Below are 27921 nucleotides of genomic sequence, written 5' to 3' on the forward strand. Positions count from 1 at the left end.
AGAATACATAAAAAATCAAAAAATGACCACTTTGCACTCAACAGTTTTTGCAGTAAGCCTGTAATAGATTCCTCAATATATAATGCTGCTGCTATTACATAAATCAATCTGCAGTGAGAGTTATTTGAAAATGCAGAAAGTTCTCAATCACCTGGGTGTGTATTACCTGGTTTGTGGGTTGTCTGTGCATAGTACAGTGATTTTTGAAAACAATGTAAAATGAAGCTGGAGGCATTCTTTTTTAATTACAAAAAATATTTTCATTCAGAACACACTATTATGCAAGTGGCTAATCTTTTACTGCCAGAAGATGATGCAGGTAACAATACCACAGTCTGACATCCTTGAAACAATTTTCCATTGTTTCCCATTTCTCTTCAAGTAAATGCAGGAACTCCAAACATTATAACATGCTCATGGCAATTTCATGTCTATATATATTTGTCTAGCCCTTTCCCTAGGAGCTTCTGATAATTTCCAACATATCTAACACAACACTAAAAGAATATGATGGTTTCCCCCTCCCTCCCCCCATCACCACCCAGCCCCTTCTAGGATTGTTCTCCCCAAGTTCTTGGTATGTACTGGTATGAAATACGATCATACTGTTAAATGTTGTCAGCAGGAATGCATTGTTGGCTGTATTTTTTTTTTTTTTTAGCCACTAAACAGGTCTCAATAATAATGTAGCTTCTAAAATGAATCACTGACAATGTGTATTAGACTACACTCATGCTCATAAATTACGGGTAATTGCAGAATGTGGTGCCGCACAATGTGGCACTACACAAAACTGGTGCTAATAGCATAGGCACACAGGGAACACACATGACACAGATCTTTAAGTCCACAGTATAGGTGATAAGTTGCGAAAACCATCCCGAAACAGATGTGCTACAAAACGCCACTGTTTCCTGCGTATGTACCCCAACATCAATATGGGATATGATCACCATGCACATGTACACACGCTGCACAACAGGTTGGCATACTCTGGACCAGGTGGTCAAGCAGCTGCTGGGTTATAGCCTCCCATTCTTGCACCAGTGCCTGTCTGAGAATCTGAAGTGTCGTAGGGGTTTAAAGACGTGCAGCAATACGTCAACCGAGAGCATCCCAGATGGAGTTCAGGCAAGCCACTCCATTCGCCTGATATCTTCGTTTCAAGGTACTCCTCCACAATGGCAGCTCGGTGGGGTAGTGCGTTATCATCCATCAGGATGAAGGTGGGACACACTGCACCCCCGAAAAGGCGGACATACTGGTGCAAATGATGTCCCAATACATCTTACCTGTTACAGTTCCTCTGTCAAAGACATGCAGGGATGTACGTGCACCAATCATAATCCCACCCCAGACCATCAAACCACGACCTCCATACAGGTCCCTTTCAAGGACATTAAGGGGTTGGTATATGGTTCCTGGTTCACGCCAGATGAAAACCCAGTGAGAATCACTGTTCAGACTATACCTGGACTCATCCGTGAACATAACCTGGGACCATTGCTCCAATGACCATGTACTGTGTTCTTGAAACCAGGCTTTACGGGCTCTCCTGTGACCAGGGGTCAGTAGAATGCACCTTGCAGATCTCTGTTCAGTCGTCTGTAGACTGTATGTCTGGAGGCAACTGTTCAAGTGGCTGCGGTAAGGTCCCAAGCAAGGTTACCTGCAATACTCCGTGGCCGTCTGTGGGCACTGATGGTGAGATATCAGTCTTCTTTTGGTGTTGTACACTGTGGACGTTTCGTATTGTAGCGCCTGGACAAGTTTCCTGTCTGCTGGAATCGTTGCCATAATCGCGAGATAACACATTGTGGCACACGGAGGGCCCGTGCTACAACCTGTTGTTTTTTACCAGCCTTCAGTCACCCTAGTATTCTACCCCTCATAACGTCATCAATATGTGTTCCTTGAGCCATTTTCAACACAGTCACCATTAGCATGTCTGAGAACGTCTGCACACTTACTCGCTGCACCGTACTCTGACATGCACCAGCACACCTCTGCGTATGTGGACTGCTGCCAGCGCCACTGCGCAACTACTGCAGGTCAAATGCACCGCATGGTCATACCCCAAGGTGATTTATGCCTGCAAACTGCTCACCAGAATGTTGTTTCACCAAGTACCAGCATTATCCTCAATTTAGGAGCATGAGTGTATATCACATTTCTTGTTTTTGTTGAAATTTCGTATGGTTTACATGTTTTAGGAAGATGATAGAAACGCAAACATATTGACCTAATGACACAAATCATTAGATAAGGAAAAAATCTGCAAGAGGTTAATTAGCAATGTCTATGAACAGAGATTTGAGTTACTGAGTGACATGGATATAGTGAACAAAGTATGTTAGGCAGTGGAAGAGAGCAAGTCAAGACAGCTGAGGAACCTATTATCATGCACACAGACTGAAATGCATTGATTCTTATCTGAGAGGTGCAAGACAAAATCTGTTTGACAATACTGACATTTTGACTCTGAAAAACAAAAAACATAAGCAGGAATAAAGTGAAGGAACAGCAGAAAAAATTGGACAGTTTCTCTATGCAAACTGAAAGCAAGTTAATGTGAAACACATTATGTTTTGAATGTATTTTTTAAAATAAGTTGTCACTTTTTGGTATAAGTAATGAAGTGGGCTTTCAAATGTGGCATGTACAATATTTTCTAAATAAGATAAATTGTACTTTTGAATAGAGGCAAGTATTTTGTATTACCAGAGTTTTTCATTTTCCGTACAGTCTCAGGTCCACATAAACCTGGATAACAGGACTTTGTTGCATTAAGGAGAGTATAAAGGACAAATATAATTGCATAGTGGTTTACATCTCCCTCATTTCAGCATCACCTCATTCTCTTTCACAAAAATAATACATTACAATAGCTTATTCCAAAAGAGATTCAAAAATTATTATTGAACCTACCTTCTGTATCCCCTTTTCTGCCACAAGAAGTCAAAAGTGGCCAGAAATAATGAGGTCTGATGGGAAACCCATCCTGCCTGAGAAGAGAGAGCAGACAGCAGGCCTGTTCCACATTGGAAGACTGTATACTCATCTCTGCTGCCAGAACCAGTGCCTTGCTGTTTAAGCCACTCTCCTCCATTTCTCTGCATATAGACACAATTTTCTCCACTGGCTGAAATCGCAAATTCTTTGTTATTAACAAACTCTCCAGTTCTTAAAAAAAAAACATAAAAAATGAATTTTGGAACGTTGTAAAACCACATACTTAGCAGAAAAAACAGTTTGTTTCTGAATAAAATTAATAATGTGATATAGAGTGTGTGACAAAATTCAGTGTGAAGTACAAAACATTGTTGTGGCCTTAAGTTCAAAATACTGTTTCGATGCAACACTCCATACAATATCTGAATGTGCAAGTTGTGGAGGTGCACACAGGAATAACAGCAGTCTTTAAGACTGGATATAACAATTTGTTTATTCTGGATATAATTACAAGAAGAGATAGCATTACAAGTTACAATATACCGTATTTACTCGAATCTAAGCCGCACTCGAATCTAAGCCGCACGTGAAAAATGAGACTTGAAATCAAGGAAAAAAAAAAAAATTTCCCGAATCTAAGCCGCACCTGAAATTTGAGACTCGAAATTCAAGGGGGAGAGAAAAGTTTTAGGCCACCCCTCGAAATCGAAACAAAGTTGGTCCATTGTAATATGAGACACAATTTAGGTCGAATGAATGACAATACAGCTACAGTAGTTTGGTTCGAGTCGTAAGCTTAGCAGTTAAGCTTTACCAAGTAGGCATTGCTATGCGTCAGGCGCTCCGTCCGTATTTATACGGGTACCTTTCCTTTTTCATGTGCTTCGTCTGGTTTGAATTGATTGCTTATTTTTCTTTGATCTGATAAGTGCCGTTCTCTATGTTATAGGTGTTTACGTCACTCTAAGCTGAAAATGTATTATTGTACTGTGTCATGCATTGTTTGTTGTGTTCTGTTAATGAGTGTTAACGGCCTGTCACCGCTCGCGGCATGGCTTGCTGTTGTGCGCGCTACCATGGCTTAAAAGAGGAATCGTCCCATTAGCGAAACAATGGCAAGAGACTGCTTTTTGTTGTTACTTACACTGCTGCTTTCTCTGATAATCAACAAGAACCAAATAATAGACTGCGTATGATAGATGATGTTCTGAACTAGAGTTTAGCGAACATTTTTCTCCGTTTGAAAATCTTTGCAGATGCCTCTTTAGTACATTACATTATGCACAGGAATTAGTCATCGTAGATTTAAAAATCTAGTCAATTGCCGTGCTTCATTTCTGACTGTATCACTATTAGGCATAAGAATAATACGAATATAAACATGACATGATATGTATATTCTTCCGCGTTTGCTGTTGTCTCACTCTAGTTTCATAGTTTATTATGCAGACAGGATTTAAATGAGATAGCAGCGAACACGAAAGAATACATGGCAAAATGTTTATATTCGTATTATTCTTATGGTGCAGAGAATACTGCATGTGATTCACAATTCATAAAATTCCTGTTAGCAACGATCTCTTCTCACAGGTTGGAAAAAATTCAGAACGTGGAGTTGGCTATATTGATAAACATCCCAAACAGTCTTTCCAGTCGGATTTTCGTAGTACATTGAAATGCTGCTACATTCGAAGATGAACAATACGGAATTAGTATTTACTTCGTTGGATAATGTATGAAAAATGCAGTGGTCGAAACTCGGGGCAGAGAAAACACTCGTCTTCCAACTTTTTTTAATTTATTTACTGATGCAGAGGTTTTGGCGCCAGTATTTATCTTTGTGCCTGCAAAGCATGCCTGTATAGCGCTACATATATTCGACGGCAGGAGTTTGTTGTGGCGGCACCTACTAACATTTTTCAGAACTTCCGCTTACTTTGCACTCGATTCTAAGCCGCAGGCGGTTTTTTGGATTACAAAAACCGGAAAAAAAGTGTGGCTTAGATTCGAGTAGATACGGTAGCTCTGATGTGAGTTGCAGGAAGAGATAACACTATCAAGTAACCATATACAGCTGATGTTCCTGAAACACCTCACCTTTAGCTATGATAATGATATAGCCCGAAGCAATGAATTAAAATTTGTACCAGCTCTGGGATTCAAACCTGAAGCTCCTGCTTATTAGGCAGACACACTACATCTACATCTACATCCATACTCCACAATCCACCATACGGTGCGTGGCAAAGGGTACCTCATACCACAACTAGCATCTTCTCTCCCTGTTCCACTCCCAAACAGAACAAGGGAAAAATGACTGCCTATATGCCTCTGTACGAGCCCTAATCTCTCTTATCTTATCTTTGTGGTCTTTCCGCGAAATATAAGTTGGTGGCAGTAAAATTGTACTGCAGTCAGCCTCAAATGCTGGTTCTCTAAATTTCCTCAGTAGAGATTCACGAAAAGAACGCCTACTTTCCTCCAGAGACTCCCATCTGAGTTCCTGAAGCATTTCCGTAACACTCGCGTGATGATCAAACCTTCCAGCAACAAATCTAGCAGCCCGCCTCTGAATTGCTTCTATGTCCTCCCTCAATCCGACCTGATAGGGATCCCAAATGCTCGAGCAGTACTCAAGAATAAGTCGTATTAGTGTTTTATTAGTGGCCTCCTTTACAGATGAACCACATCTTCCCAAAATTCTACCAATGAACCGAAGACAACAATCCGCCTTCCCCACAACTGCCATTACATGCTTGTCCCACTTCATATCGCTCTGCAATTTTACACCCAAATATTTAATCTACGTGACTGTGTCAAGCGCTACACTACTAATGGAGTATTCAAACATTACGGGATCCTTTTTCCTATTCATCTGCATTAATTAACATTTATCTATATTTGGAGTTAGCTGCCATTCTTTACACCAATCACAAATCCTGTCAAAGTCATCTTGTATCCTCCTACAGTCACTCAACGACAACACCTTCCCATACACCACAGCATCATCAGCACACAGCCGCACATTGCTATCCACCCTATCCAAAAGATCATTTATGTAGACATTAAACAACAACGGACCTACCATTGTGCCACACTGGCACTGTAGCTACCACTGCTGCACAGATTACCCTAGAATGTCTCTGTCATTGATACAAATTCCAACTCATGAAACAGCCCATTGCTATTCCCATTGAATTGAGGAGAGAAATATTCCTATGCTGACTGCACCTCCTGTCTCTGATTGGAATGCCCCAGACAGCGGGAGTAGCACCTGCAGTTGTAAAGTCTTCATAACACTTAAATTTTTATTTGATGTTAACAATTTATCATTCGTTTACCACTCCAAAACACTCATCTCTAAATCAGCATTTATGTCATTCATTACACATGTTGAATATGTATTCTGTGTAGATTAAAACATACCTTTACACGAGGGTTGGAACTTAAATAGTGCAACTATTTATTCACAACCAATACAAAAAAGTTACATGTTTGCACCTGTTACTGTCCTTCAAAGTAGTCACCAGCATTGTGTAGAACCCATTGCCAGCAATGTGGGAGGTGTAATATACCGTTAGCAGAGCCTGTTCTGTTGATGGTGCGAATGGAGTTGTCTACTGACTGTTGAATCTCTGGAACAGTTCTGAAGTGAATGCCACAAAGTGGTTCCTTCATCTTAGGAATGAAATCAAAGTCACAAGGACTTAAGTCCACAGAGTATAGTGGGTGGTACAGTACTTTCAAGTCCCATCGACCGAACAGAGCAGCCATAGCTTGGACTGTATGCACCTGTGAATTGTTGTGCAAAATTATGGGTGGGTTGCGCAGAAAGTGTCGCCGCTTCTTTCGCAAAGCTGGTCGCAGGTGATGCTCCAAAAATGTACAGTAATACTGTGCACTGACTGTCTGCCCTGGAGGAACGTAATGCATACATGAGAATCACCATAACTTTAGACCGTTCCATTCGTACAATCAATAGAACAGGCTCTGCTAATGGTGTACTATGTATGCCACATCGCTGGCAACGGGTTCTATACAATGCTGGTGACTACTCTGAAGGACAGTAACAGGTGCAAACATGTAACTCTTTTGTATCGGTTGTGAATAAATAGTTGCCACTATTCAAGATCCAACCCTCGTATTCTGCATGGTTTCGACATTAACAATTTGAATGGGTTATAAGAACAATTGCAATACCCACACCACACTTATTTAAGAAAAAACAAACAATGGAAAGTCCAGGGTGGAATAACAACAATATGGAAAAGATAGACTGAATTGAAACTTACAGCTTATTGCTGCAGATGGTGACACATCCTTGTGCTCCTCTAACAAGGGTAGGGTGCGGGCTGGGTCTCACTGATTTGGCTCAAACTGTGTGAGTAGAAGAAGGTAGATAATCCTACCAAGTGCCAAGAATATCGGGCCTGAGTGAGCCATAGGAAAAGAGAAAATGTTCTCCAAAGATTTTTGAATAGAGTGTATGGGATTTTAAGCAACTTTGTTCTTGTCAGTGCCTTAGCGCAATGGTCTAGCACACCACTGCCAATTTGCCAAGGTGACTGATTCTCGCTGCACCACCCTCCACCTTTTTTTAAAAAAAAATCCTTGCAGTGTTCATTATTATGGTCTGGCCACAGTGGCCAGAGACAGTGGTCATGTGTGAGTGTGTTTGTGTGAAAGTGTGTGTTTCGTCTACTTAGAAAAAGGCCTTGCGGCCAATAGCTCAACATGTATGGCAGTCTGTTTGTTGCATCTCAACATCTCTTCTAAATGGTGAGCAACAATCTTCCCTCTTCGTAATATTGTAATTATAGAAATCAAATATATTTAAATAATTCAATTTATGTACATACAATTAACACATTCAATTCAGTTATGCATTCCCATATTTGTCACATGAATTTCTCTTTATTGGTAGTGATGCCTGAGTAAAGAAAACTTCAAAGATAAATATTCAATAAGGCAGCAAAAAAATCACCAAATTCATCAGCCAAAATTATGTTGCAACTTTGGAAGAAATAGTCATAGCCACAGAAAAGTTCTGCATACAGACAAGACATACAAAGCCTGTTCTAAAAATTCCAGAACTTTGTCCACAAAATTTTTCTTCGCTTACCTTTTACTTATTGTGCATGGTTCTCCCTCAAAATACTCTCCTCCACAATTAATACGCCACTCCTGACACCATTTCCACTTCCGAAAGTAGTCTTGATAGCCCTCTTGCTGGGTCGTGCACAGCGCCATCTGCAAATTTTCTTTCGGCTCATCTATTTTGTAAATCTTCATCCTTTCAATGGGGTTTTCAACTTTGTAAATTAAAAAAAAAAGGTCCGGAGGTGCCAGGTCTGGAGAGTACAGACGTTGCATCAGCACAGTAATTTCGTTTTTTGTGCAAGTCATGCACCAACAGGGATGAATGTGCCAGTGCATTATCATGATGCAAGAGCCATGAATTATCTTGACACATTTCAGGCTGTTTCCTTCTCAGATTTTCTCACAGGCATCGCAACATGTCCTGACAATACTGCTGGCTAACAGTTCGTCCTTGTGGCACAAATTCATGATGAACTAATCCTTCAAAGTCAAAGAAAACTATCAGCATGGCTTTGAAATTTTGGACTGACCTGATGACATTTTTTTGTTATTGGAAAAACTTATCCGACCAATTGTGAAGATTGACCCTTGGTCTCAACATAATAATCATAGACCCACATCTCTTCAACAGTTATGATTCTCTTAAGGAACATCTTGTTCTCATTTGTGTGGTCCAAAAGCCCTTCATAGATTGTGAGGCAAAGGTCTTCTTGATCTTGACTCATGAGCCATGGGACGAACTTGGTGACAACATGATGCATTCCAAGATGCTGTGTCAGGATATTACATGATCCAACTGAAATGTCACATTCTTCTGCAATCTCTCGGACAGTCAATCTTCGATTGGCATGCACAATTTCACTCATGTTTCTGACACAGGTGTCGTCCGCAGACATCGAAGGGCATCCTGAATGAGGGTCATCTTTGGCTTCGATCTGGCCATTTATAAACCACATGAACTATTCATAACACCAAATATGGCTTAAGCACTGATCACTCTAGGGTTCCTGCATCATTTGGTGTGTGTCTGTGAAGGTTTTCTCGTATTTCACGCAAAATTACATGCAGATGCAATGCTTCTCTAACTCTGCCATCTCGAAATTCGCAAACTGTGTGACAAAACATTCTACTCAATACAGCACAGAACAATAGCTAACAGATGTACAACAATGAACCTTCTGGCAGTTATGCATTAAACACCCAAATGCGCAGCAATGCCAACCGCATTTCACTCCAACACACGACAGACAAGAAAAAACGAATGTTCCAGAATTTTTTGAATAGACCTCATATAATGCCAAATTTCAACTTTTATTACATAATTAACACTGAATAGAATGAATGTCAGTATGCATCAACATATAACAGGACACTGAATTCCAAGGATGCAAACACCATTTTAGCGAAAAAGCTCAAGGTCCCCAAAACCATGCATTAGGAGTGCTTCAGGTAAACTGTTACTCCTTGTATTTTTATGTATGCAAGAGCCTGCCAATATACTTGGTCCTATACTTGGTCCTCAAGTTGCTAGTACCATCAAGAAATTAGAGGAAGAATGTAAGAATGTTGTTGTTACTTTACCCAAGCCAGGGAAACTAACAAAAGAGCTTTAGGCAAAATTGTTAGAAACAATATTAAAACCAAAAGTTGCAAAGACCAAAGTCATTCTATTGGTGGATACATGGGGTGGCCGAGTAGATTTGACATTGTATGAGGAGACATTAATCAATGAGGAAGACAAAGTAATGTGTATTATGAAGATCTTTCCACCCAAACATACTCCTCTTGCTCAATCCTGTGATGTATATTTCTATCATCAAGTCAAAAATATAATTAAAAGACTACAGAGTCTTCCTGAGTTGCTACAACAACTGTGAGCATTACTGTCAACAGAATATGCAATTAAAATACACTACTGGCCATTAAAATTGTTACACCATGAAGATGACGTGCTACAGACGTGAAATTTAACCGACGGAAGAAGATGTTGTGATATGCAAATGATTAGCTTTTCAGAGCATTCACACAAGGTTGGCACCGGTGGCGACACCTGCAACGTGCTGACATGAGGAAAGTTTCCAACCAATTTCTCATACAAAAACAGCAGTTGACCGGCGTTGCCTGGTGAAACGTTGTTGTGATGCCTCGTGTAAGGAGGAGAAATGCGTAACATCACGTTTCCGACTTTGATAAAGGTCAGAATGTAGCCTACTGCGATTGTGGTTTATCATATCGCGACATTGCTGCTCGTGTTGGTCGAGATCCAATGACAGTTAGCTGAATATGGAATCGGTGGGTTCAGGAGGGTAATATGAAACACTGTGCTGGATCCCAACAGCCTCGTATCACTGGCAGTCGAGATGACAGGCATCTTATCCGCACGGCTGTAACGGATCGTGCAGCCACGCCTCGACCCTGAGTCAACAGATGGGGGCGTTAGCCAGACAACAACCATCTGCAAGAACAGTTCGATGACGTTTGCAGCAGCGTGGACTATCAGCTCGCAGACCATGGCTGCGGTTACCCTTGACGCTGCATCACAGACAGGAGCGCCTGCGATGGTGTACTCAACGACGAACCTAGGTGCACGAATGGCTAAACATCATTTTTTCGGATGAATCCAGGTTCTGTATACAGCATCATGATGGTCGCATCTGTGTTTGGCGACATTGCAGTGAATGCACATAGGAAGTGTGTATTCGTCATTGCCATACTGGCGTATCACGCGGCATGATGGTATGGGGTGCCATTGGTTACATGTCTCGGTCACCTCTTGTTCGCATTGATGGCACTGTGAACAGTGGACATGACATTTCAGATGTGTTACGACCCGTGGCTCTACCCTTCATTCGACCCCTGCGAAACCCTGCATTTCAGCAGGATAATACACGACCGCATGTTGCAGATCCTGTACGGGCCTTTCAGGATACATAAAATGTTCGATTGCTGCCCTGGTCAGCACATTCTCCAGATATCTCACCAGTTGAAAACGCCTGGTCAATGGTGGCCAAGCAACTGGCTCGTCGCAATACGCCAGTCACTACTCTTGATGAACTGTGGTATCGTGTTGAAGCTGCATGGGCACCTGTACCTGTACACGCCATTCAAGCTCTGTTTGACTTAAAGCCCAGGCGTATCAAGACTGTTATTACAGCCAGAGGTGGTTGTTCTGGGTACTGATTTCTCAGGATCTATGCACCCAAATTGCGTGAAAATGTAATCACATGTCAGTTCTAGTATAATATATCTGTCCAATGAATACCCGTTCATCATCTGCATTTCTTCTTGGTGTAGCAATTTTAATGGCCAGTAGCGTACATTTGAACATGCAGCATCAATTCAGCACTCCTGTTTTAACCCCAATGAGTTGTCATACTTGGAATGCTTCAAAATCACAGAGGAAGGATCTTAATTTTAAAAAAAAGACCTTAATTTAAAAACTTTGAATAAAGTATGCTATCTGCTGACGCATATTTCAGAAAAAATGTTTCTGCTCAAAAAATGCTTTCAAAAATGTGTACAGTGTGAACAATATTTGTGTTTCAAATGTTTCTTCAACGAGTATCACCATAAAAATTTTAACTACTAATAATAATTAATTGCTACAATTTTCGGAACTTTTACTTTCATTCAAAATTTCACACAGTTATGTAAATTAATTGCACAAACATACCAATTATTTAATCTTAACTGAACTGGCTGAGGGAATTAGATTAGGAAATCAGACACTTAAAGTAGTAAAGGAGCTTTGCTATTTGGGGAGCAAAATAACTGATGATGGTCGAAGTAGAGAGGATATAAAATGTAGACTGGCAATGGCAAGGAAAGTGTTTCTCAAGAAGAGAAATTTGTTAACATCGAGTATAGATTTAAGTGCCAGGAAGTCGTTTATGAAAGTATTTGTATGGAGTGTAGCCATGTATGGAAGTGAAACATGGACGATAAATAGTTTGGACAAGAAGAGAATAGAAGCTTTTGAAATGTGGTGCTACAGAAGAATGCTGAAGATTAGATGGGTAGATCACATAACTAATGAGGAGGTATTGAATAGAATTGGGGAGAAGAGGAGCTTGTGGCACAACTTGACTAGAAGAAGGGATCAGTTGGTAGGGCATGTTCTGAGACATCGAGGGATCACCAATTTAGTATTGGAGGGCAGTGTGGAGAGTAAAAATCGAAGAGGGAGACCAAGAGATGAATACACTAATCAGATTCAGAAGGATGTAGGTTGCAATAAGTACTGGGAGATGAAGCAGCTTGCACAGGATAGAGTAGCATGGAGAGCTGCATCAAACCAGTCTCAGGACTGAAGACCACAACAACAACAACAACAACAACATGAATATGCTAATTTTACGTATATAAACTGAACTGTTGGAGTTTATTTAAATTTTATAAGTAATATTTTAACAGTGTGACAACAAAAAAATAAAAATAATAAGGAAGCAGTGATAAAACAGAGTTGGGAATTGGCAATCGGTCATTTGACCATTGTGCTACAACACTGACACTAACAGTGTAACTTAAAATACTTTCAATTTTACTCCAAAATCTTTAGAGAGCATTTTCTCTTTTCCCATGGCCCACTCAGGCAAGATATTCTAGGAACCTAAAAGGGTCATCTTCCTGCTTCTACTCAACAGTGTGAGCCAAACCAGTGAGACCTACCCAACACCTTCCCCCCTTGTAAGCCAATGGCCAGCTCACTAAGGCAACTGTACAAAGATCTGCAGTTTAACGTGAAATACAAACCACAGTGCAGCTTCACATTTATCAAAAATACCACTCATGAACTGAGTAAAAATTAAATTAAATTCTAGAAAAAAATCACACAAACACTTCAGGATTGAGTCTTTTAGTTTAAGTGTATTTACTGTGCTACAAGTACACTAGTACATAAAACAACCACCACACACTTCTCTCCAGCTCATATTCAGACATGAAATTAACTTAAAAAAAGGTTTTACGCCACTTAGATGATTTTATTTGAAATATAATTGCATTTAGCTATCTACACCTCACCCAACTACGCACCCCCACAATTAACATCATGCTTGTCTCTCTTGATTTCATAAAAAGACAACATATGGCGAATAAAAGAAGTACTTCGGATAACTGATCTCTTCAACTTAATAACAAAACTATTATGACACACTATTTTCCATTTTTTTTTTTTTACATTTTTGTGATTTTCTCAATCACAATGTACTACCAAAACCCTGTAGCAGCTTCTTTATGTATGAATTTCTCATTCATTTCTTCTATGTACACATTCTTGGCAGCTTACCCGGTTTACATGAATTAGCTGCTTTATGAAAAAATTTCCAGCCGAAAATGAGTGCCCTTCAGGAACCACTGGTGGAGGCATTGTCTTCAATATCTTCATGGCTATTTCTTCCTTGCCATGATTAACTAGCCGTAGAATTAAATTAATAGCATCTTGGTTATAGCCTGCCAACTGCTGCATCTTGTCAATGATCTACATGAAAACAAAACAAACAGAAACTGCCACATATCTTTAGAGGTACAATGTACTTAAACTGCATTACATGGACATGATCATCCAAACATTTACAAGTACAACATTTACTGATATGAATACGAACTGAATACAAAGACAGAGGTGAGTGCACCGTAAGTATGTTTGTAACGTAAGACGTGTGAGTAACTTTGAAAAAAAGTTATGCATTTACTTGAGGTTTTGGGCATACTTACTTCATCAATAAATTTGTCATGCCCATTGACAGCAAGTTCGTAAATTATTTCCATAAAATCTTTATCTAAAAGAAACACATTTTTTTCTTGACTTTCTGCAAAGACTTTTCTTATGGAGTCAATGTCTCCACGTTTAGCATATCCACACAACAATGTAGTGTATGTGTCTGAGCTAGGTTCAAGTCCAGCCTGTCGCATTACACCCAAGATAGCAACAGCACTCTCCATGTCGCTAGAAAACACAATCAAATAATTTAAATAATTTGAGAGGATTTTTCACAAAATAAATTTCGCTGTTATAATTCAACTTCTTATATATCAGACAGCATGAAGAAAAATGATAAAAACAAAAAAGCTCTTACTCAGCCCTGGAATGTCCCATGATAAGAGCATTAAATACATTTTCATTGACTGGAAGCTGTTTTTCCCTCATGAATTCTAAAATTCTTGTGGCACCTTCAATGTCTCCCCGTTGGCAATATCGAGCTATAAGTCTCTGATAAGTAACACGGTTTGGCTCAACACCCTTCTGCTCAAGATCAGCAAGAAATTCAGTAGGGGAAAATTCATGTTCATTCTCCAAATAAACACGAAGCAATGCATTGTAATGGCTGATGTCCAAGGGTACCCCTAAGACAGAAAAAAAGGAAATTACAAAATTGAAAGATAAACTATTTCTGACAAAGAACTGAACAACGAAGATAAAATATAAGCAATGTTATAAAATTGTGAACATTAACTTGCACAAATTGTCCAAAATATCAGTTTGTAAAGAATGGAAATTTAAATGAAACTAAAAGTTCATATACAACGTGTAAGCAGGTTGACACAATGTCTGCCCCAAACGTTTTGAGTGTCGTGTGAAACTCAAACAGAGGGGAATGAAATATTAAAAAAAATTACAAACACTATGTCACAGAAGCTCTGACATCAGTTTAAGTGTTTCACTGGTATAAAGGGCATCATAAAAGAGCAAGAAGCCAAACGATTGACTGAATGTCTCTCAATACCAACATCAGATAAAATGTATTGAACTAAGGAGCTCTTATCAACAGAATCATCAGTAGTAGAGTGTGTCTCATTCTACTCTTCAGACTGAAAGGAAGCGTATTGGATACCTGCTAGAAGCAATATTACTTTTTTTTTTACTTTTTAAAAAAATTCTATATTTTTTTTTTCAAATTGGATTGTTAATAACAAATACTGACTCATAATTTTTAATAAGTATTACATGTTTCATAGTTAATTATTAACTGCATGAAAATGAAAGTATTCACAATAAATTAAAACTTGATACAAAAATCCAAAACATCAAATACAAAATTAAATACTTTTTCGTTTTATACTTTTTCAAAAGTATATGAACAAAAGTGTTATTGATATACAAAATTTTTCATTTAACGATAAGACATTCTGTGGTTTTGTTACCAATTTCAATGTATAATGAACGTGATTAATAAATAAAAACAAAAAAGTTACTTTTATTTAAAAAATGTGGATCAATATTTGCTATTAACTTCTCAATTTGATAATAAAAAAAACTGAAGTTTCATGTTGGAATATCAACAATATCAGGAAAATGACAGATTGCTACTCACCGTAAAGATGACCCACTGATTTGCAGACAGGCACAATCAAAAGACTGTTACAATTTAGTTTTCTGTGAAAACCTTCTTCAGCAAAGAAATCACATACACATAAGCAAGCACATCTCATGTACAAATTACTGCTACCGCTGGTAATAGTGGTCAAACGTGCACGAGGTGTGCTTGCTTGTGTGAATGTGTGTGTTTTCTTTGCTGAAAAAGGCACTGGACAAAAGCTGTAATGTGTAACAGTCTTTTTGCTGGGCTTGTCCGCAGCTGAGTGAGTCATCTTTACAGTGAGTAGCTATCTATTCTTTTCCTAATATTGTCAATTTGATAATGCAATTAATATAAATTCAAGTAAAAGAAAAAAAAATATTTACTTCCTGGAAGAATCAAACAAATGTCATTGTGATTTGAAGACTAGGATTATAACACTCGGCTAAGCAGTGGATGATTCTGTTTGCAGAAGGCTTCAACTGTTTTATAGTTTACACACATCACTGATAGAAAATTTTCAAACTCTCCCTTCCCATCCGTTTTTGAGAAATTGATGTTGGGGCAGTGATCTTCAAATCAAATCATACAAGCCAGAAGAATATTAAAGAAGGCCATTCCACAACAACCCCTCTTAAGATAAAAGTCTCAGTCTTAGAATGATCACTAATATTGTTGTACTGCCAAAAAAATATGTTAAGTGCACCTTTTATGAGCACTTTCACATGAGAAATGTGTGTACTTAATGTATTCCCCAAGTTTTGACTGACGATCGGAAAAATATGTACAACTCAGTTTCACAAGAATAGACTGGTTGTTCGACAAATAAATTGAATTTTCTTGAATATTTCATAAGCATTAATGAAATTTGTTTACTAGTAGAACCAGGAGTAACACCATGCTCACTAATGTTTTTTGACAGTAGAGAAGTCATCATGGAATGCATTGGGCAGACAAGTATTTGAACGTGTGACAAAGCAAGTCATGCACATACATCATTCAACCCAGTGTGCTTGTATCATTCATCATGACAACGTGTGGACCCACACTGTGTTTATGGAGGGTGAATGTTTGTCTATGAAAAACATTTCAGCACTTCCCCAACTACCTTACAATACAAGCATAGTCAACTGAATCAAATTCCATTTGAATGGAAACAATTCTTGGATCACTGAAATTTTCCAGGAGTCTGTGACAAGGAATTCTCCTTTATTTTCGACCTTCATGACACACTTCACAACTTTTCTAGTCACCGCTTCTATTTTCTTGTTTCCTAATGTTGGAAACTCCGTATCACCATCACAAGCCTCTTCAGTATCAGCACCAAAAACAAAGTTGCCTCAACTCTTTAACTCTTCCACCACTGTTGCCACACATTTCACAGCCACCACGGCTTTCATTAAATGGTGTTAAATTACACCTGGACCATTAATATTACTACTACTGATTGAGTTTTTCAAATTTGCATTCATAGGCTTAGAAAAGTATTTACCAAATCTTTCAGCTTTAACATTATTTCCATTTTTCATTCAATAAGTCCGTTTCCTATTTTGAACACCATTTAGCTAGTTCAGGCCACTCACTGTTGGATAGCCTACTATTTTAAGACAGAAGAAGCACAGCAATGAATACTGATAAAGCATTGTCAAATCATACAGGAGTTGATGTGAAACGTAGATGTACAGCTGTTGCAACTAGCGACATTATCAATCACACTCCAACTGAACTCAACTATGAACTAAATTCTATGCTAGCATCAACACTACAACCCTGACTTCCATATTTTCAAATTACGTAATTTTTTATAGTTCTCTCAGTGCCTACACCCAAGGCCTACATGACCTACAGGTAAACATAGCTGCCAACTTACGGAAGATGTTGTCAGTAATCACATAGTAAATACGGAGGCAGGCTTGGGGGGCCTTGTCCAGAAAATTTTAAAAATTATACCTGATTTCAGGCTTTAAATGCTGTTTCAGACACTTCCTGACCATAAATAAAGATTTTCCAGAAATAAAAAACAATGTAAACAGGTTTTTTTAAAATAAGTCATCATCTAGCAAAAGCTGTTCTTTGATGTGGCTGCATAAGTTGATGAAAAGACTTCTGATATCTTTGTAAAACCCGGTAGCTTCTAGTGCCTACATCAAAGACAGTATCTTATTCCCTTTTTGATCCCCCCCCCCCCCTCCGAAACTTCAGTTCCAACAGACAACCAGACATATATACCGCCCAAGGTTTGATAAATCTCACAATGAAATCTGTAAATAAGGTATTTACGATGCTGTGAAGTTCATGGATTACTGGCTCATTTTTCTGAAGGATTCCATGTGCTTTGGTAAATAACACAAGAATATTGTGCAAAAAAGAAAGAAAAATATAGTTTAGTAACTGGATCTTTTGCCCGGCTAGCCGCACGGTCTAACATGCTGCTTCCCGAGCAGGAAGGCAGTTACGCTACGTAAGTGATTGCTGCGCAAATACAGTCTCCACATACGCGTGCACCATCATTACTTAACCATGCAAACATTTGGGGTTCACTCGTCTGGCATGAGATGTTCCCAGGGGGGGCCCACTGGGGGCCGAACCACACAATAACCCTAGGGTTGCGGGACTGCTGTGGCCTGTTGTGGGGTTATGAACCACTGAGGACTCTGGGGGTTGGGGGACTGCTGTGGCCTGTTGTGGGGTTATGAACCACTGAGGACTCTGGCGGGACGAAGCCTCTCCATCATTTCTAGGTCCCTGGTTCATTTAGAATAGGGTGTAGTCTACATAAGTGGGAAATCTTATTTTTTTGCAGTTTCCTCATTGACAAATTTTTGCCAGAGGTTTCCACTGTTCACTTATTCTTTATACAGGTTGGATCAAAGGGGGCCATCTTGTGCACAAAAATCAAAGGCTGAAAGCTTAATGTATTTTTGAAAATACAGAGCAGTCAAATAAATGAAGTACAATTAAGAGCCATCTATTAGAGTTTACTGAAATGCTCATTATGTGAAGTATGAGTATGTACAATGTTTACACAAACAGCTGCATAGTCAAAAAACATCCGATTTTATAGAGTTCAGTGTTACGCATATTTGAGTTTAACAGTAGTGTCTTTTTGAACTTTTTTCAGACAATAGTGACGATGCATTACAAATTATTCAGTATGAAAATGTTCAAGGCTTTACACACCTGTTTGTGCAGATATATATGAAGCCAGTGGCAGGAATAAATTTGTATCATTATGTGTGGTTGTACTTTCTTCAAGAAAGCAGCAACTCCTCTTACATATATGTCTCACCACTGTATTTGCATTGTCACATACAGATGAAGTGCATTTTTTCCAGGTAGTTCTTTCCTTAGCAGCTGTTTGCTCAAGAGATTAAGAATGTCATCTGGTTAGAAAAACTGCCACAGCTTACAGACAAATGCCTTGAACATTTTCATCGCCACTCAATGTAAACTATCTTAGTAAACTGTGGTGATGAAATTATTCATAGACAGCTTTATTATGTACTGAGAAAATCATTATGTACATTTAACGAGTAGTACATTTTCTGATTTGTGAAGTACCTCCTTCTGTAATTTTTAGTAATTTCCCATAACTCCATGATTAAGCTGATAAATTCACAACAATTACAGACAATCCTTAATCCTTAATAGTTGGCAGCCATGTCTAAATCTAGCCCTCATCGTATGAAAAAGAAAGAGAAAGGGATTGGAAGGAATGAGGCTATTCAAGGAAAGGAGAGTCACAAAGAGCAAGAGAGCCGGTGGAATGTCAGAGCAGGAAAAGATGCGAGGGAAACATCTCACCTTTTCTACGTATTTCTCAGTCAGCTTCTGCAGAAAAACTACAGTCTTTCACTATCATTATTTGGTTGTAGCTTGATATGCCACAAGAGAGAAGAACAAAGTTGCAAATTGGAAATGAATGCACAATAAAAACACAATATTCTTGAACTTACCTAGGTTTTCTAATGTTTTCCATACTTCATTCACTATTTTTGTCCTCACCTCAGGAGATTCTTCAGGTACAAGGTTTCCACAGCATCGTATAATCAGAAGAGACTGAGTGCTTGTGGCGCAACCTGTGCACACAATACTCATAAACACAAATGTCATTACTCATAACACAAATGTCATTCTGAATTTCAATATGCAGTAAACAGCAAGAAATAAATAAAACTTTTAGATTCATACATATGAAGTTTGTGTGAAATGATACACACAATTCTTGACAACCAAAAGTTTGCAATACTCTGACAACAATTGCCAGAATGAGATCTATTTTAATCCAGGCACTATAATTGTTGGTTCAAGCACAAATACTTCAAAATGACTTCAGTTACCTCACATGACATCACAAGGTGTGAGAGAAAAGTAATCAGACTGATTTTTTTTATCAACAAATAACAGTTTTGTCCCCTTCAAAGTAGTTCCCTTTGGCAGCTAAACACTGGCAGAGTCATTAATCCCACTCTTGGTAGCAGTGCTGAAAGGCTTCAACTAGTAGGGCCTTTAAGAAGTCAGTTACATTCTTTTGAATGTTGTTCACAGTTCCAAAATAACATTGTTTTAAGACTTTTTTCAAGTTCACAGGGGGGGGGGGGGGAGACAAAAAAAAAAAAACAAGAACAACAAAGTCACAAGTGGCTCAGATCAGGTGAAGGGGTGCTGTGGGACAACACGAATGGCTTTTGACGTCAAAAATTCCATGACAGATGTGGCCATGTGACATGAAGCTTTGTCATGATGCAGCATCCACTTGTCTGCAATGTCCAGTCTCAATCGATTCACCCTTTTCCTGAGTCTTTCAAGGACATCTTTGTAAAACTTTTGGCCTACAGTTTGTCCAGGAGGAAAAATCTCACAAGAGTGCACACATGTTTGACATTTTCATTGCTTTTTGAAGTTGTAGGTCACCCTGAGCGAGGTTCACCTTCAATGTGTTCTTGGCCTTTCAAAGGTGATTTGTGCCAGTGGAAAGCTTGTGCTCTTAACCCATTAGTGGCCACTGTCCCTTTTTTGGGACGCGTATATTTTATTTATTTCTACGTAAGCAATGGAGCTTTTAGCCTTTATTGTTGCACCTGTAGATTCAACTAACTGCTATAATGCCTATCAATGAAAAATAAATAACTTTTTTCTAACTACTTCATGTCAGGAAAATTATAAACTTGCCGATTTTTTGTTCTCGCACTTGGCAGCACTGTATGTCTGCTGGTAGCTCCTGGATGACAATGAGCTGTGATTTAGTTGTCTGGGTGTGTTTGTTATGAACATATGGATGTCCGTGTAAGATTAAGTATACTTCAGATTTTTTCAAGTAAGTGCAATATCGATATATTTTATGCGTCCCAATAATGGGACAATGGCATGTTACATTATCATTTATCGTTGATGTGCCCTATTCTTGTATACACGTATTATACAGAGAAGAACTGCATTTTACGTTCTTTATATCTACTTTTTTCATATTATATTCGAATTTTATGATTCCAACAGGATAAAAACATGCCGCATGGGCTTACACTTGAAGAAATTCTAGCAGAACTAGAGAACCACCAAGGGAGTGATAATGAAGATGATTACGTGGAATTGGCGATTACCGTATTTACTCGAATCTAAGCCGCACTCAAATCTAAGCCGCAACTGAAAAATGAGACTCGAAATGAAGGAAAAAAAAAAATTTCCCGAATCTAAGCCGCACCTGAAATTTGAGACTCGAAATTCAAGGGGAGGGAAAAGTTTTAGGCCGCACCTCCAAATCGAAACAAAGTTGGTTCATTGTAATATGAGACATAAGTTAGGTCGAATGAATGACGATACAGCTACAGTAGTTTGGTTCAAGTCGTAAAGCTTAGCAGTTAAGCTTTACCAGGTAGCCATTGCTATGCGTCAGGTGCTCCGTCCGTATTTATACGGGTACCTTTCCTTTTTCGCGTACTTCGTCAGGTTTGAATTGATTGCTTATTTTTCTTTGATCTGATAAGTGCCGTTCTCTTTGTTATAGGTGTTTATGTCACTCTAAGCTGAAAATGCATTACTGTACTGTGTCATGCATTGTTTGTCGCATTCTGATAATGCGTGTTTACGACCTGTCGCCGCTCGCGGCTTGGTTTGCTTTTGTGCACGCTACCGCCACTTACAATTAAAAAAAGAAAGAAAGAAAGAGAGAGAGAGAGAGAGGAATCATCTCATTAGCGAAACAATGGCAAGAGACTGCTATTTGTTGTTACCTACAGTGCTGTTTTCTTTGATAATGATCAGCATGAACCAAATAATAGACAGCGTATGATAGATGTTCTGAAGAAGAGTTTAGCAAAAATTTTACTCCTTTTGAAAATCTTTGCAGATGCCTCTTTAGTACATTACATTCTGCACTGACATTAGAGTCGTCTTAGATTTAAAAATCTAGTCAATTGCCGTGCTTCATTTCTGACTGTATCACTATTAGGCATAAGAATAATACGAATATAAACATGACATGATATGCACATTCTTCCGCGTTTGCTTTCTCCCACCCTAGTTTCGTAGTTTATTAGGCAGACAGGATTTAAATGAGTTAGCAGCAAACACGAAAGAATACATGGCAAAACGTTTATATTCGTATTTTCTTATGGTGAAGAGAATACTGCATGCGATTCACAATTCATAAAGCTGCCTATAAGGAACAATCTCTTCTCACAGGTAGGAAAAAATTCAGAATGTAGAGTTGGCCATATTGACAAACATCCCAGTCTTGCCAGTCGGATTTTCGTAGTACATTGAAATGCTGCTACATTCGAAGATGGGCAATGAGGAATTTGTATTTACTTCGTTGGATAATGTATGAAAATGCAGTGGTTGAAACTCGAAGCGGAGAAAAAAGCTTGTCTTCAACCTTTTTTTTTTAAATTCATTTACTGACGCAGAGGGTTTAGCGCCAGTGTTTATCTTTGTGCCTGCAAAGCATGCCTGTGTAGCGCTACATATATTCTACAGCAGAAGTTAGTTGTGGCGGCACCTACCAACATTTTTCAGAACACACACAGGCAGACATGTGTGTATATGTGTGTGTGTGTGTGTGTGTGTGGGCGCGCGCGAGTTTATACCTGTCATTTTTCCCCCTAAGGTAAGTCTTTCCACTCCTGGGATTGGAATGACTCCTTACCCTCTCCCTTAAAACCCACATCCTTTCGTCTTTCCCTCTTTCCAGACGAAGCAACCTTGGGTTGCGAAAGCTTGAAATTTGTGTGTGTGTTTTTTATTGTTTTTATTGTCTCTATCAACATACCAACGCTTTCGTTTGGTAAGTTACAGCTTCTTTGTTTTTAGATATATTTTTCCCACGTGGAATGTTTCCCTCTATTATATTCATATCATTAATTTGAACCCAACAGTTACGTTTGAATAGACATTCAATAATATTAAAACATTCTTTATTTATTGTTTGAGTTGTTTCTTACAATATTATGCATGGAGAATAAGGTTGTGAATTTGGATAGCGCATTGGCCAATATCCCAAAAATGGGACGGTCTGTAGTTTTTGTTCTAATAAACTGAAGGAATGAACACACTGGTTTACAGAAATAAAACAATACTGAGTTGCCAGATCGCTTGCAGTGTTGTCATTCTCATTACTTTTCTCACACACCTTGTAGATCACACATAGCATTAAGGAACATAAAAGATTCTCGTTTTGTTTGCAACCAAACTGATGACATTTTAGTTTCCACATTTTATATGGACATAAATGTACCAGCTTTAATATTATGAGTAGTAGTAATAAATGTGTTGGTTAACAATCAATTGTTATTTTGATTGGTTAATATATGGCTATTGTGAACAAATTTCAGATTACAACTGGAAGTTCAACAAGTCCTCATGTAGATGAAAAATTAAGGTTCAAAAGTCAATCTGCAGATTTTAACAAAATCTGGCAATAAACAGTCCACCTAAAAAACTTGGGAGGGAAACACAAAGAAAGGAAGAAACCTCTCAGTAGTTCCTTTGTCTATACTCCCTGTACATCGTGTTTCTCCCTCTCCGAGGCTTGGAATAGCTTACTTCTCCTCCTCTGGATCTCTTTCTATTTCCTCTGCTTCTGATAAAAAAAGCCATACAAAATTCAAGTCTTTTAAAAAATATATATAACAACCTATATGCCTATCATCCCCAATACAGTAAAACCAGTTTTAACAGTCAGTAAATAAATCCTCTTCTTGCCTCTTGGTAATAACAACAATAATAAAACAATAATTATGACTACTATTACAATTATGGTTTTTAAATTTGTACATGTTTTATTGCATAGCAATGAATTTATTTTGCCCGATTAATTCAATACGAGAGAGAGAGAGAGAGAGAGAGAGAGAGAGAGAGAGAGAGAGAGATTGAAGTGGGCACCCAAAAATGTTCTACACATTACGAAAGGACCAACAGTGAATACCAATATCGGCGATGATAAGATAATCAACTTCGCTCAAGTCTCAGAACTCCTGGGCATCAGTTTTGAATCAGCACTGTCTCCCCCCCCCCCCCCCCCCTCCCTCCTCCTCTCCCATACACCATGGACCTTTCCCTGGTGGAGTGTTTAGCAGGCCTGAGTGATAAGATAAGCATGTTGTAGGTGCAACCACAATGGAGGGGCCAAAATAACCTGTGATTCCTCAAGATGGGGAGCAGCATTTTCAGTAGCTGCAGGGTCAGCAATCTGGATGACCGACTGATCTAATCTTGTAACACTATTCAACATGCTCTTGCTGTGCAGGTACTGTGAACAACAAAGCAAGGGGAAGTTAGAGCCGTTATTTTCTTTTTTTCCCCTGAAGCACGCAGTTCCACTACAAGGTTTAATCATGATGGTATCCTCTTGGGAAAAATATTCTCAAGCTAAAATTGTATCGCGTTTGGATAACAAGGGAGAGACTACTCAGGAGGATATAGTCATGAGGAGAAACAAGACAGATTCCATGGCTCAGAGAACGGAGGAGAATTTAAAAATGGAAATGAGTAAATTGAATAAATCACGTCTCAAAATGATATATGCATTCACCAGTATAGTTAAAGTGAGACTGGCAATTTTCTGGGACACAAAATGACTGATCCTGGCCGAGGACCATCCAAAAAGTTAAATTAAAAATGGTGCAAATTTTTATGTCTTCTGGCAAGATAAACTGACAGTCACGATTCATAAAAAAGTGACAAGGACAACTAAGGGTGTGCCTGTACTTCCCATTAACACCAGTTCTGTGAAACCAGGCCGTTTGGACCTGCTGAGGAGACCTCTGCATTGGATTAGATTACAAAAGCAATGTCTTGTTCACATGCTACTTTGTTAAAACTGGCTACATGTTTCAGCCTTACAACCATCACAAGATCTAAAATCACAGCAGTGGCAAATAGGCACGTAGTCAAGTATGTGAAGTTATAGTTTTTAATAAAGCATCATGTGAACAGGACAATGACCTTTATAATCTAACACCAGTTCGCACACAGCAACAGCCACAATAAAAACTGTGCACATGCTTGGCTCTGAATTGTTTCCCCATGCTCTTTACAACCCTCATCCGACAACACTGCATTAATATATCTTTTCTCATTTGAAGGACATGCTAAATGGTTAACAGATCAGGGGTGGAACAGTGAAATTTGTTGAAACTGGTCACAGTTTATATCAATGACCCGACAGACAATATCAATAGTAACCTCAGAAACTTCACACTTTTTGCATATGATGCACTTACCTATAATGAAATACTAGCCTATTAACATGAATGAGTCACAAATGGAGTCAGTGAACTCACAGATACCTAGGGGCAACCCACACTGATAGCCATGCTAGTTAGCACACTGATTTCGGGATTAAGGCAGACACATTGGCCCTCGGACATATCTGCCTGACAGATTAACAATGAGGGTCGGTGTGCTAACCACACTGGATGTGGTTTGTAAACTGTTTCCCCACATCTGACTACGCGAATACTGGGCTGGTAAGCACAATCCGTCTCAGTTACACTATTTGCAGACAGTTTAAAAATGTTCTTACACCTTCACATGGGATAACACTAGACGCAAACACAAATTCTGCCTCAGAGCGGATGAGGTGGCAGCAGGAGGGGCAGCTGGCCACCTATTACCATGAATAATGCCAGATCAAGAATAACATGCCTAAGCTTTGAAAACACGGGATATTGAGGGAAACATTCCACATGGGAAAAATATATCTAAAAACAAAGATGATGTGACTTACCAAACGAAAGCGCTGGCACGTCGATAGACACACAAACACAAATATACACTCAAAATTCTAGCTTTCGCAACCAACGGTTGCTTCGTCAGGAAAGAGGGAAGGAGAGGGAAAGACGAAAGGATGTGGGTTTTAAAGGAGAGGGTAAGGAGTCATTCTAATCCCGGGAGTGGAAAGACTTACCTTAGGGGGAAAAAAGGACGGGTATACACTCGCACACACACACACACACACATATCCATCCACACATATACAGACACAAGCAGACCTGCTTGTGTCTGAATATGTGTGGATGGATATGTGTGTGTGTGTGTGTGTGTGTGTGTGTGTGTGTGTGTGTGTGTGCGCGCGAGTGTATACCCGTCCTTTTTTCCCCAAGGTAAGTCTTTCCGCTCCCGGGATTGGAATGACTCCTTACCCTCTCCTTTAAAACCCACATCCTTTCGTCTTTCCCTCTCCTTCCCTCTTTCCTGATGAAGCAACCGTTGGTTGCGAAAGCTAGAATTTTGTGTGTATATTTGTGTTTGTTTGTGTGTCTATCGACGTGCCAGCGCTTTCGTTTGGTAAGTCACATCATCGTTGTTTTTAAATATATTTTTCCCACGTGGAATGTTTCCCTCTATAAACATAGATGATGTGACTTACCAAACGAAAGCGCTGGCAGGTCGATAAACACACAAACAAACACATACACACAAAATTCAAGCTTTCGCAACCAACGGTTGCTTCATCAGGAAAGAGGGAAGGAAAGGGAAAGACGAAAGGATGTGGGTTTTAAGGGAGAGGGTAAGGAGTCATTCCAATCCCAGGAGCGGAAAGACTTCCCTTAGGGGGAAAAAAGGACAGGCCTTTACAAATGTCTGCTTGTGTCTGTGTATGTGCGGATGGATATGTGTGTGTGTATGCGAGTGTATAACTGTCCTTTTTTCCCCCTAAGGTAAGTCTTTCCGCTTCCGGGATTGGAATGACTTCTTATCCTCTCCCTTAAAACCCACATCCTTTCGTCTTTCCCTCTTTCCTGATGAAGCAACCGTTGGTTGTGAATTTTGTGTGTATGTTTGTGTGTCTATCAACCCGCCAGTGCTTTCATTTGTGGCAGGTTGATAGACACACAAACAAACACAAACATACACACAAAATTCAAGATTTCGCAACCAACGGTTGCTTCATCAGGAAAGAGGGAAGGAGAGGGAAAGACGAAAGGATGTGGGTTTTAAGGGAGAGGGTAAGGAATCATTCCAATCCCGGGAGCGGAAAGACTTACCTTAGGGGGAAAAAAGGACAGGTTACATTCGCGTGCGCACACACGCACACACACACACACACACACACACATACACACACACACACACACACACACACACACACACACACACACACACACATATCCATCCGCACATACACAGACACAAGCAGACATTTGTAAAGGCATTTTTCCCACGGGGAATGTTTCCCTCTATAATATCTGGGGGTATAACAATTTGTAAGGATATCTATATCAGCATGATTTCTCTGCAATTCACAATTAAGTGTGTGGCAGAGGGTTCATCAAACCACTTTCCAGCTGTTTCGCTACTGTTCCACTCCGGAACAGCATAGAGAAAAACAAAACATTTAAATTTTTCTGTACAAGCTCTCATTTATCTTATTTTATTATCATGATTATTTTTCGATATGTAGGTGGGTGCTATCAAAATATGGAATGGAGTGATTGCCTAGGCCCAGTCAGAGGTATAGCAGGTGGCACACTTTCGTTACGCAGCAGGATACTGGGATGGAAAAATCAGTCCACAAAGGGGACTGCTTATAAATCACCTGTGTGTCCTACCACAGAATATTGCTAAAGTATGCAGGACCCATACCTAATAGGACTAACAGGGAATATTGAATGTACACAAAAAAAGGTGGCACAAATGTTAACAGGTTTATTTGACCCACATGAGAGCTATGGAAATTTTGAAAAACATAACTGAACAATTTTTGAATAAAGGTGTCACTTATTGCATGGAAGCTTGTTTACAAAGTTTCTAGAAAGAACATTAAGTGAAGAATCTAGAATTATAGTCAGAAGTGACTTCTAGAGCCACTTTCTTCATGGATGGGATACAGAATCTAACTGTGTGGAAGCTAAAGGGTATTATCTTGTGAGGGATATGTAAAAAAGCTAAGTGTATCTTTTTTTCCTTGTGTGGAAACAGATGCATGGTGTCATGTGAAAACTGCCATTATTTTTAGGCATGATACTATAATATTTCCATTTTTTTATTTACTGTGTGATGCTAATATTCCAACTCATTCATTCATGTATCAATCTTGTCAAGGATGCATACAATAGGAAGATATGATACT

At 39.1% G+C, this 27921-nt stretch overlaps 1 protein-coding gene across 1 annotated transcript in view; it reads right to left on the reverse strand.

Moving 5' to 3' along the window:
• The window catches only part of LOC126416065 (leucine-rich PPR motif-containing protein, mitochondrial), a 190843-nt gene that overhangs the window by 142593 nt on the left and 20329 nt on the right, over positions 1–27921 (reverse strand). The window contains exons 3-7 of the mRNA XM_050083541.1: positions 19307–19429; positions 14130–14397; positions 13768–13999; positions 13340–13531; positions 2929–3142 (exon numbers count right to left, since the gene is read on the reverse strand). Of these exons, the coding sequence (XP_049939498.1) occupies positions 2929–3142; positions 13340–13531; positions 13768–13999; positions 14130–14397; positions 19307–19429 (1029 nt within the window). The remainder of the gene's footprint in view (positions 1–2928; positions 3143–13339; positions 13532–13767; positions 14000–14129; positions 14398–19306; positions 19430–27921) is intronic.

Source organism: Schistocerca serialis, chromosome 8 (assembly GCF_023864345.2).
Source record: "Schistocerca serialis cubense isolate TAMUIC-IGC-003099 chromosome 8, iqSchSeri2.2, whole genome shotgun sequence".
Taxonomy (NCBI): Eukaryota; Metazoa; Arthropoda; class Insecta; order Orthoptera; family Acrididae; genus Schistocerca; species Schistocerca serialis.